This window comes from Gorilla gorilla, chromosome 10 (assembly GCF_029281585.2).
Source record: "Gorilla gorilla gorilla isolate KB3781 chromosome 10, NHGRI_mGorGor1-v2.1_pri, whole genome shotgun sequence".
NCBI classification, from domain to species: Eukaryota; Metazoa; Chordata; class Mammalia; order Primates; family Hominidae; genus Gorilla; species Gorilla gorilla.
In genome coordinates this window covers 21,388,376-21,400,792 of record NC_073234.2, presented here as the reverse complement: position 1 = coordinate 21,400,792, position 12,417 = coordinate 21,388,376, and the positions used below count along the sequence as shown (strand labels likewise).

The window sequence follows — 12,417 nt, the reverse complement described above, 5'->3', positions numbered from 1 at the left end:
GAAAGAGCAAGACCCCTCTGAAAAAAATAAAAGGAAAAGGAAAGAAGCACTTAGACTGACAATGTTATATATTAGCCGTGTGACTGGACAGTTTACTCCCTGAAGCTTAGTATTCTTGGCTGTAAAATGGTAATCGCGACGCCTAAGTCATAGTGTTGTGAGGATTAAAGGAGACTGTGTCTGGAACATAGCAGAAGATTAATAAATAATTGTTGAATAAATCAAAATATGTGGAAATAGAGTACAAGGGACAAAAGAGACACTTAGCTAATATTTAGAATTTAAACACTCTTGCCATATTCAGAATTGTCTTTGCAAACTGAAGCATGGTTAGTATGTTTTAATATTCTTTTGGATGCAAGTGATAGAAATGCAGCTTGAACTAGATTAAGTGAAAAAGAAAATTTATTATAAGCATTCAAGGAGCACTGGAATAGGGACTCCATTTATCTCCTGCCTCTGACTCTTTCTAGCATTTGTTGGTTACACTACATATTTTCTCCATTTGGATTAAACATTGCTGCTAGTAGCTCATGGGTGTTACACCTTAGAGCTTTATGCTCGATTGGTCTCAAGTGAAAAAGTACTATGACTCCGTTTGACTTAGGTGGAGGCCCCGGACCAATTCATTGTGGCTAGGGGGCAGGATAGCTTTGTACCAACTTGATGTTCCCTCCATAGGCAGGTGGATGAGGACACTGGGTGGATCATTAGAGTTGGGGGTGGTAATGGGGAAAGTAGTGGCCATTCTGAAGAAAAAACCAAAAACTGTGCATTTTAGGAAGGGTATGCGTGCATCAGTGGGCAGAAACCTGCTTCCTGGCTCACCTGCTTCCTGCCTACTGGTGCATACTCTACAGAAATGGTCTTGCAAATCAGATCACCTGGAGATGATGTTGTCAATATCTGGAATAAAACTAAATCAATGTCAATCTATGCAAATGGTTTGCAAATCAAATCAACTGAAGATTATATTGTCAATATCTAGAATAAAGCTAAATCACTTGGTGTAAGAGACAAGAGTTTGGATTTTTTGGTATAAAACTGTAGTATCAATTGTCAAGTGTTTTTTTTTTTTTTTTTTTTTTTTGGAGGGTGAAGGGAAAAAGGAAGGGGGAGAGGGAGGGAGGCCGAGGGCAAGTGCTCTTGATTGGGAGTTCTGGGACCTTTATCACAGGAGGTGGGTTATTAGGGCTGTGTTTTCCCCAGTGCATCTAGCATGAGGGAAGAGCTAATACTTATGAACTATCTACCTTGTGGGGGGCATAATGCTAGGTGATTATTATAAACTAGTTTCTTTGATCCTGTAAGAGATCAATGTTATACACGCCGTAAACAGGCATTATTATTTCCACTGAACAGAGATTGAGAAACTGATGCTACATGAGGTCACATAAATTGTCCAATATCAACAACTAATAGTTGTCAGTGCTGGGAGTTGAACTCTGTTGCCTCCTGTTCCAAAGTCTTTGCTTTTTCTAATAAGCAGAGAAGTTTTCTAGAGGGCTCATATCCTCCTTCACAACTCAGTAGCTTCACGTGGGCTTGCCTGGGTGTGTTCTAAGAAAACATGGCTTTTGGGTTTCCCTTGCCAGTTGTGATCCCTAGACATCTGGCCTCAGGTTGACCAAGGGTGGAAAACCCCATACCGTGCATAGGGAACCTGTGCCAGTGCAGTGGGTGGGGCACCAGTGGGCTGGTTTATATCAGGATTTAGAACTTGTGCCCCGGGTCCCCACATGGTAATACACGTGGCAGCAACCACTACAGCTGGAAAGGACGTGGTCTGCACATGCTGCAACGATAGACATCTACGCACAGATGCACACACCCCACGTTCACACACACTCATGCACGCGCACACAGATGTCTACACACAGACGCACACACCCACATTCACACACACTCATGCACTTGCAGATAGATGTCTACACACAGATGCACACAGCCCACATTCACACACACTCATGCACGTGCAGATGTCTGCACACAGATGCACACAGCTCACATTCACACACACTCATGCACGTGCAGATAGATGTCTGCACACAGATGCACACAGCCACATTCACACACATTTATGCACGTGCAGATAGATGTCTGCACACAGATGCACACAGCCACATTCACACACACTCATGCACGTGCAGATGTCTGCACACATGCACACAGCCACATTCACACACACTCATGCACGTGCACATAGATGTCTGTACACAGATGCACACAGCCACATTCACACACATTCTTGCATGTGCAGGGATATTCAAGTGTAAAGTGCAGTCGTTACTGCGGATGTGTCACATTGCCTGTCAGAGTGGATGGTGTTCTACAACTGTGGATATGACAACAACCACTGGTGGGTTGTGGAATCAATTTAATGGGCTTTCAAGTGGACTAAAACAAGATGGGGTAAGATAAGCTAGAATGCAATAAATATTAGTATTCATTATAAGAAGGATGGGTAAGTGTTGCTTCATTAGATTTTGTTTCAGTTTTATAAGTGTGTTTGTGAGAGTGAGGGTATGTATTTGCATACTGAAATCTGATGTAACAGATTGTTTTAACTGTAGGTCACAGTCAAAAACGTTTAAAATTACTACAAAATTGAAGTTTTGGATGTTGTTTTTTCAGACTCAGGATGGGGCCTGGCAAGTCAGGAAGGTGTAAATACTAGAAAAAAGTAAACATTTTAATAGATTTCTTTAAAAACAGAGGAACTGTTTTTTAAACATAATTGTAAATTCATCAGAAGTCCAACTTCTGTGGGTCTGATGGAAACTCAGAAAATGCCACTCCTTATAAACAAAGGGATATTCTCTAAAAACCAATATTGAATCTAAAGAAATGCATACTCTAAGGGTTTGTGTCTATCAGCCACTCATAACTGTGATTAAAAACTTACGGTATTCCTGGGATTATTTTAGAGGTTGCTAATTTTGTCATCAAGCCTGAAATTTACTCTCTCTCACTTTTTAAAACCTTTTTATTTTGAAAAATTTTAAATTTACAGCACAGGAACTTGCAAAGATAGTACAGAGGGGCCCAGCGTGCACTTCTTCTAGCTTCCTCCCGTGGTTTCATCTTATGTAACTACGGCACAACATCAAAACCAGAAAACTGACATTGATGAGGTGGAGCTTTAAATGATACCTTTTATTCCCAGTAATTTAACTTTGAAATGTGAGATATAAGCATAAGCCTGTAAGTAATACTTCCATGCGTGCATGATACCTCTATAGAACTTCCCTGTCTCTACTCACCAAGGGATTGATTTCATTTGTTAAGCACCTACATGAACAGAGAACACTAGGACATTTTTTAAAAAGCTGATTAATCTAAACCATATTGAAAAAAGATTGGTTACTTTAGGTCTGAGACCTTAATAGCAGCTGTTTAGTCTGAATTTCCTGAATGATTGCCTCTTTGTACCTTCTCCCGTTGTGCTAACAGGGCTCTGAATCACCTAATCCATGAGCAATGATTTACCCTGAAGAACATTGCTCACTTTAGGGTCTTGGTTCAATGGACTGTCAAGCCGTTTATCAAGCTTCTTAGGCTTTCTAGAGAAAATAATAAATCAAAGGAATACAGCATTGGATTTATAGCCACAGTTACTTCTCACTAGAAACCTGTGTATTGTGCAGCTTAGTGAATACCCTAGACCTGATTTCCATTCTGGGCAGGCTTCCCTCATCTTTCAGGTTGTCTAGAGGCAGCCTCTCTCACAAAATACAAAGTCATTTCAACGTCATTCTTAGCCAGAATTCCTCTAGAATTCTGTTAAAATTGATTACATCAAAAACCCCCCAATACATATATAAAGCATTCTGACTTCACATTTAAATGATTTGAGGAGAATCCATACCACGGTGGCTGCCATCTTGTACAAATGATGGATAGTTGCCTGCACTCCAATTTAAAGACCAGCAATTTACACAGCACTTAGGTTTCAAAGTGCTTTGCACCCGCTTGGCTGCTAATACGTTTTTCATTCCTGACCTTTTAGCATTGACTAGTTCCAACTAGGATTCAGTTGACTAGGTTTCTGTCTCTCCTCAGTCCATGCTTAAAAGAAAAAACCGCTGAGTTAAATGAAGTCCCTAACACATATACTTGAAGAGCAGCATTGAGGAACTCATATGTTCTTGGACGTGACTTAAAAGCGAAAGTCTTTTACTAGAATTTATACAGACAAGTGATTTTCTGTGTAAATCTGTTTTTTAAGGGGGTACTTTCCTCTCTGAAAATAGCAATTCCTTCTCAACTACATAGCAAACACAGGTCTGACCCAGCAGACATAAACTGGGCTCTCTAGTCACCAGGCAGAACATGCCCAGGTGAAACTAGCACAGCTGGATGTATTATTAAGATATGACTATTTAATAGTTTTGACGTGGATGAGTCATTTTTATTGACCTTTGCCAATGGAGCACTTAGCAGCGAGTCGGAGGAACTGGGGTTTATCCTCAGGGACCAACAATTTCCATTCTCTCACACAGGAGGCCTTTCCCTCCTGTGGACTTAGTAGCTCATTAAAAACAGAAGCCTAGAAACTGGGGCTTGACAGCAAGTGGCAGCCCTCAGTAAATCTGCCACCCTTCAACTTCTTAATGAAGGGGGAAATAGACCCAGGCATCCTTTGGCTTTGGAGGTTTCCTCTGAGCATTGGCTTTAGCACCCAGGGCACCAGCTTGCTCTCCCTAGCAGTGGCTCCCACTTGTGAGCCATGCTCTGTAGCGCCCTCTGCTGCTTCTTTCTGTTGGAAACAGCTGTGGTTCTCAGTGCTGGATCCCCTGCCTCCCCATCATTGTCTCCAGCTGCCCTGTAAGAACAGCCAGTGCTTTGCTTTCGTGAAATCTTAAGTTCTCCACCCTTTCCCCCTGAACCATGAGCTTAACCATCCTCCCATCTCCCTGGGAGAATATTACACAACAGAGGGATGAGTTCATTCATTTTTCCTATCAGTGTATGGTATAGAGGGTTATTGGGAAAGTCAGTCAGGGCTGATTCTTTGGTTCTTATTTCCAAGCATTCATAGGAGCCTAAATCTGTTGGATACAGCTAGTCAGCTAACGAATGAATGGAATTTCAAATATATTCCTCAGTCTATTAAATGGAAATACACTAAGAATAGGTTGGAATACAGGCCATTAGAGATTATTTGGTTCATGCTACAAGTATCAAAGAATCTAGATCTTGGAAGAATTTGCCTTGCTCTTTCATTCTCCCTAATCTTATTTCATGGTTATAATAATTCTTATTAGGTTGAGGTTATTAATCTCCATTCTACAAGTGGCTCTCCAGCTCATGCTCTTAGAAAAGGGCTTTCCACCCAGATCTACTCCATTCTTCCCCACATAGAACTTCTCCTTCTAGAGGTGAGAGCATGCACAGGTCTAGCCACACACTCGTGTTTGTTTCTACTTGGGGCCAGTATCACCTGTTTATGAGACAGCCAGTAGGCTTTACAAAAACAGCCTAGACTGAAGAATGGATGATGAAATCCAGCTTCAGGCTGTGATTTATTCACAACTGTTGATGCATCCCATTCCACCAACCTCATGGACCCCAGATGTTCTGAAGGGACTTTATGAGGCATCATTTAATGCTCAATGTCTCTGACAGATCTCACTAACTTTCCAGGACACTTGTAGTGACAGGGAGCTCCATACCCCATCTTTTCATTGTTGTTTTTGAACAAAGTATGAGTAACACTCTCCAGGTGAAGAATCCAATGCTAACTTCTTTAACATTCCTTACTTATGGAGTTGAAAAACGCAACCATACATTTGGAAATGGGAGCTATTTGGGGGATGTATTTTTCTTGGAGTGGACCATGCTTGAGCTCCACCTGACCCGACAACCTCCATCTATTGCAGCAGAGAGATGTGTGACCAGCAGAATGCCTTCACCATGTGTCCCCTGTGTGACAAGTCCTGTGATTACTGGAACCTCAGCTCAGCCTGTGGGACCGCGCGGGCCAGCCACCTGTTTGACAACCCTGCCACCATCTTCTTCTCTATCTTCATGGCTCTGTGGGGTATGTGGCCATCACCAGGGTTGCTTATATGGGTGGTTCCTTTACATGGGCACAGTGACCAAGCTGTAAAGCTCATCCCCTTCAGGTTACTTACTTTCGCATTTTTTCTTCCCATCACAGGAAGTATTTTAAGGATGACACCTTTCTTTTCTTTACTCATATGTGTGAATAGAAACAGGAATATCCTTCATGTCTTTATCTGTTTTCTCTCAGATGTAGTCATGCTAACCATGTACTAGCCCCATGTGTGATTTATTCAGAATTTGAACCAATGCCTGTTTTGAAAACTCCTAGCACACTCGTAAGACTCCTCCAGGTACACTGACTTAGGTGAGATTGTAGATATCATGCAGCACAATACTTAGAATGGTGGAGTGACTGCCGTGGTCACAGAGTTAGCTCATGGTAAAGGTGGGCTGAGATTTGGTGTCCTGACTCCTGTTCAGTGCGATTGTTAGGGCATCATGAGTGTAGACTGTACTATCCCTGCACTGTTTAATTTAATATTTAATGCCAGAGTAATGCTTTCAGCATTCCCACCAAAGGGATTTGTGGAGGAAAAAATAATTCCTTCATTTTTCTCCTCCTCCCTTCCTCCCAGAGTATGGGGTAATAAACTTGTTCTGAGCCATAGTTATCTGACTGTAAACACACACAGATACACACACACACACACACACACACACACATTCCTATTCTCACAAACTGGAATAACGTGGGATAACCACCCCATGGTAACTGAGCATTTCTAAGAAGACACACCCATGAGTATTAGAAAAGGGACCAAGTCAACATGTGTCAGCCCATCTGAGTAGCCACCTGCTCCTTTACTCATCACCGAATGTGCAGGCCCTTGGTTTGCACATTGGATCACAGACCGGCAGGACCACAGTCCTGCTGCAGAGGCTGTTTGATTTATCACTGACTCCATGGGGCCCGGAGGATATGCCAGGCTGGGCCCTGAGTCACACGTCCCTGAGCGTATGAGGAGAAGGAGGAGAGGGAGAGGCCTGTTCTCGGTGGTTCTTAGGAGAACTAGAACACAACCTTCCTCCATTCCCTGTGGGGACCTTCAATTGGGTGGAGACAGAACTTGACTGGAAAGATTCCCATATTGCTAGGCCACCAATAAAAATTTCCAGGGCACACTCTATTCTCTATTATCAGGGAGAGCAGCTGCGTCCTGGGAGCACACGGGCAGTGTTCAGCCCATCGAGAGCTGGAGCAGGGAGCAGGAGGAAATGGAATTGTGACCATAGACTCATGGGACTATTCACAGGCAGGGTCGGTAGAACACACTGAAGTTGGGGCTTGTTGCCTGGGAAGTCACTGGCAGCGCTGTGTCTCCTTATCAAACAGGAGCATCATGGAATTACCCCAAGATCCACCTGAGCTGATTTGGAACCCAGAATACATATTCATTTTTTGCTATATTACAACTCTAATGCCCATAATTTGTCTTGCAGATATTACCACCATTGAGTTGCTGAAGCCTAATAACTCCAGGTCTATAATCCTTCAAGAACTTTCTTGGGACACATAATCCCCTGTTGTAGAGAAACTTGGTTTTCAATTGTACTTCCTAGTTTCAAGTTTCAACAACTGCCTCTTCTCTTCCCTCGATAGCTGTAATGAACAGCTACCTCCCACCCCTTCCGAGATCCTCAGTCATTTCCTACCCCACCCCTGGACCCACTGTCTTCCTTTCACATCACAGTGCAGGGAAAGTACCCAGGGGTGAGATTGCGCCAGAACTTCCTGGCATAGGGTAGGATTTGGTGTTGTTTTTTGACAGTCTTGCTGTGTTTTATGTGATTGTGTATTCAGTTACAGCAGCCAAGAGCCTTTAGGCAAGATTGTCTACAAATTACAATTAAAAATAATAGTAATGCCTCTCATTACCATGATTATTATGATTAGTGGTGCTGTGCTGGGTGGGCCTGGGTCAGGGCCCAGGTCTGCTGAGAATAAGGCTGGGAAGAAATGGCTGTACATAGAGAGAGACTTGGGCTGCTGGTGGCAGTGGAAGGGGCGGTGTGGAGTCAGGAGGTCTTGGGGGATACTAGTCAGCAGGACCCAAGTCTGTTGGCTCCCCTGTGGGTCTGACTTCAAACTCCAGGGTATGTTGGGAAAGAGAGTGAAGTCCTACTGAAAAGGGAAGGAAAGAGACAGGGTTTCAGAACTCTTTTCCGAATAGAGGTTAAGGACACTGACCTAGGCAGACCTAATGTGTGTCTCAGTTCTGCTCCTTACCAGCTAGGGATCCCGTAGCAGGTAAATGTGAACCTAGCTCTGTGTCACTAAAGTCAACACTCTTGACCAAGGTGCCCTGTTACCTTGGGCAGATTACTTAATCTTTGAGCATCGTTGTCCTCATCTGTAAATTGAGCGAAATAATACCTACCTCACAGTGCTCTTGTGACATGTGATTGAGTGTGCATGCAGAGCATGTAGCATAGTGCCTGGCATAGATGTGCACCCAGAACTGGGAGCTGCTCTCCATCAGTATGGTGGTCCTCCCTTGCCCTCACGACTCATCTATCCATGACTCTTTTGCCCCTCTCATCATTCCTGCAGTCTGACTTCCTCCCTTCATGGAGACACCAGTCGGTCAGCACTCTGGGCACTGTTGTGTGCACAGCCCTCCTCGGGAACCAAGGAAGGAGCAGTAGGAAGAGGAGGGACTTACTACCATTCTTAGTATCCCCAGGCCAAAGCCAGTGTTAGGAGGTCAGAATACACACACTCGAGAAAGGCCTCAAATCCAAGGGAGAAAAACATGCAAATCAGTGTATGCAAAATGTCATGTCAGATGAAAGCATGCAAATCAGTGCACCATAATGTAGCTGCAAGTAAAACAAATGCAGCTTTAAGTAACTGTGTATTCAACCAGTGCATAGGTGTTTGATATTCTTAGTTCTGTGCTGTGACCAAGGTAGACATAGGCAGCTAAGAGCCAGGAAAAGTTTACAGTCCTGTTATTACATCACAAACATGAAGTGTCGGCCAATAGTCAGGCATGGCATGTAGTGAAGTGTGCTCAGGCTCCTGCTAGAGGTGGGGTGGATCTGTAGGGATGGCCTCAGGGAATGTCATGTCCCTCCCTTTCCAGGGTGCCATGAACATAGGGCAGTAGGAGTGAGGAGGACAGGGTGCCATGGGGACTGATGTTATGGAAGAGGGGGACTTGAGCTGGGTCAGGATAGGATGAGGGTAGAAGCTGGAGGATAGCACAGGAGAGAGGGACAACGTGCGCAAGTCGAGTCTGGAGATGACGGTGAGGGGATGCCCCAGCTGTAATGCAGGCATGGGATGTATGTTGTCAAATGGCAGGATGAGTGATTCAGATAGGTAGTTCGGGCTCGACATACATAGTCCTGGAATCCAGAGAGAAGAACTTAGACTGTAAGGAGCCATTGAACATGTAGGCAGGTAGTGTTGGCACCCTTCCTCTGCCCACTCCTTCAGTGCCCAAATGCCATTGTCCTTCAAAAATCAGCTCGGATGCCTCCTCTGGCAGGTAGCACTTCTCTTCGCAGGCCCACAGCTTTTTCATCTGTGTCATTCTTAAGGCCCTGATCACTTTATGTCTTGTATTGTAGTTGTTTACAGTCTCTTCTCACAGATTGTAAACAACTTGAGAAGAAAAATCCACATGAAGTTCACCCAGTCTCCCTGACAATGCCTAGAATGGTGTTTTGTACATTGCAGATACCTTAGTTGGGACTGGTGCTTTTGCAGGATTAGAAATTCACTCAAACTTACTCAAATAACAAGAGATTTATTTTAAGAAAGCAAGAGACAAGCTCCTGGGTGTAGGAAATGAAATATAACCAGGCCTCTTGGGAACTGGAGCTAGAGATGCTGTGGGAAACGAAGGCCTTCCCTCCTTTCAGGTGCTGCGTGGTCTCTCCCTTCCCTGCTCCTCTTTGTGTCTTTTAGTTTCAATTTTCAAAGGAGGGAATCTGAGTGCTCTATCAGCAGGCCCTGGATCAGATGTTCAGCCCTGGTATAACAAACCATGGCTGTAGTGTTGTGCTCGTAGGGGTATCAGGTTCTTCCTAGAGCATGCTGAGAAAGGCGTGCTGGTCCTTCAAAGGGCCGTGGGTGGGGCAGGCAAACTGATGGATGTGTAGGTGTGGCAGGCATTCTACAACTATTTGCTAAGCAAATGGAAGAATGAATGCATACTACTTTACAGAGATTATTCTATCAGCTACATGCAGGATGGGTTGGAAGGCTGAAAGTCTGGAGTCAGGTAGAACTGTTAGGAGACTGTTACATAACCTCAGAATGAGATGATTAGGGCCCAAATGAGGCAAGTGGTGCTGGGGACAGAAAGAAAGAAATGTAGGGAAAAAGTGACAGTGCTGATGAAGGTGAAGGAAGAAAGAATGTATGCGTAGGCAAGATGAGGCTTGTCAAAAAATCCTGCAGACCCCTCCCTTTTTATTTTCTTCATCCCGCCATCCTTACTTTACTTCTCCAGATCAGTGTTTACCCTCCTCTCATAACTTAGAAGTGGAGAAAGGAGCATGTGTGTGTGTGTGTGTGTGTGTGTGTGTGTAACATATCTATTGGCTCTCAAGGATGTGGAGTATTTCTAGCAGTTTCACCTAGAAGTGGGAAAAAGAGGCTAAATGCATTAAAGAGAGCTCCTAAATTTAAAATAGCTTATCCCCCACCTCCACTGGTGAGCCCAAAGGGTACAGAATCCACTCTTCAAAAATAATCAAGGTTTTTGTTGTTGTTGTTCTTTTTAAGCTACCATGTTCCTGGAAAACTGGAAGAGGCTACAGATGCGACTGGGCTACTTTTGGGACCTGACTGGCATAGAAGAGGAAGAAGTGAGTTCTCTCACGTATTTCTCACATACTTCTATGGGCTTTTGCTTTGTTTTGACCCTGGAAATGGACTCTCTTGAGTGAGATAACCATGTATGTTTGCTGTCACTGGCTGGGTCTCACAGTGGCTGCCTGTGTAGCTTGGCTCCATGGACTTGGGCCATGGTTGACCTACTCTGAGGCCAAGAGTTCAAGTACCCCCTCTTCCCTTGAGCTGGAGGGCATTGAGCCTGATGTTTGGGCAGATGTCCCAGTGCCCTCCTCTGGGGAAAGAGGTGGCAGAAGATGCAAGAACAAGAGGCAAGAGGTAATCTTGAGATCATAAAGCCAGAGAATCAGGGATATGTCAGAATGCCCTGGGGGCCTCCTGAGGGCCAAAGGAGAGGCAGGGTGTCAGGTGCTGGTTGTCTTTGATGTCTGTGAATGAAGAAAGAAACACTAAACCTCTGTGGTATAAGCCAGTGCACTGTGTGTGAAACTGGGGAGTTGGGGAGGCGTGAGCTAAGGGAAAGGATAGGTTCTTCTAGAGCAGTGTTCTGGACAGATGATCTTTAAATAATGCAAATAAATCAGCCTTCCCTTATAGCTCTTCTGAGGACTAGCCCCCCAATCTCGATGCTGGTGAGCCGATGATGGGCAGTGTGTCGTGCTTGCTCCCATGATCTATTCCCACCATAATTCCTGCTCCTCCAAAAGCAACCCCACTGCCACTCAGCCCTCCTCCCCTCTTCTTTCACTTCCAAGCTCAGCAAGCCCCTCTGTTCTGACCATTAAAACCTTCAAGGCCTCCTGACACCAGGTGCCACCATGGATGGGATGTCAAGCAGGGACTCTCAATAGTGTGGATATCGTGGGTGAGGGGCTGAGGGCCGTCTAGAAGGGCCAGGAGGCACTTTCAGTTGCCTGAGTCCACTTGCGAGGACTGGCCATAGCAGTAAGGTGGCTGCATGGAACACAAGCCTGCTCATTACTCTCCTACAGTGATTGCCTTGGACTAGGGACCTGGGGCCTTGTGGCCCTGACACTTTATGAGAAAGAAGTGGAATCCCTAATTTAGTCTCTTCCTAAGCCTGTATGTCCCCACATCTGTGGCATGTCACCATTTCTTCTCCTTAATGCTCTAAGTAGTCTACTTGCCTTTGAGCAGGTGGGCTGAAGAATGGCAGGACCCGCAGGGCAGCAGCGTGGAATGGAATCTACCAGTGCAGGGTGTGCTGCCTGAAAGTGCTGGAAGGAGAGATGTAATGATATAGCCTTTCTCCACCTCCCATGGGTTCTCACTTAATTGCATCCCCATCCCACTCCACCCCATCGCATTACCATATATTGGGTACCCACTCTACTCTAGTCCTAGGTATTTCGCATATACCCTGAGGCTAATACTATCATGAACTCTGTGGTGAAAGAGAGAATATACATATGCATTCTGCCTTCAGAGAGGATTCAAATTATTTAGGAAGATAAGCAACAGAGAATAATAAAGACAGTTGCATTTCTTGCAGGAAAATTCCCAAACTGGTCCTTCCAATA

General features: G+C 44.6%; 1 protein-coding gene across 1 annotated transcript in view; it reads left to right on the top strand.

Moving 5' to 3' along the window:
- Nucleotides 1–12,417, top strand: part of ANO2 (anoctamin 2) — a 386,124-nt gene that overhangs the window by 198,852 nt on the left and 174,855 nt on the right. The window contains exons 12-13 of the mRNA XM_031001166.3: nt 5,883–6,043; nt 10,808–10,890. Coding sequence (XP_030857026.2) covers nt 5,883–6,043; nt 10,808–10,890 — 244 coding nt within the window. The remainder of the gene's footprint in view (nt 1–5,882; nt 6,044–10,807; nt 10,891–12,417) is intronic.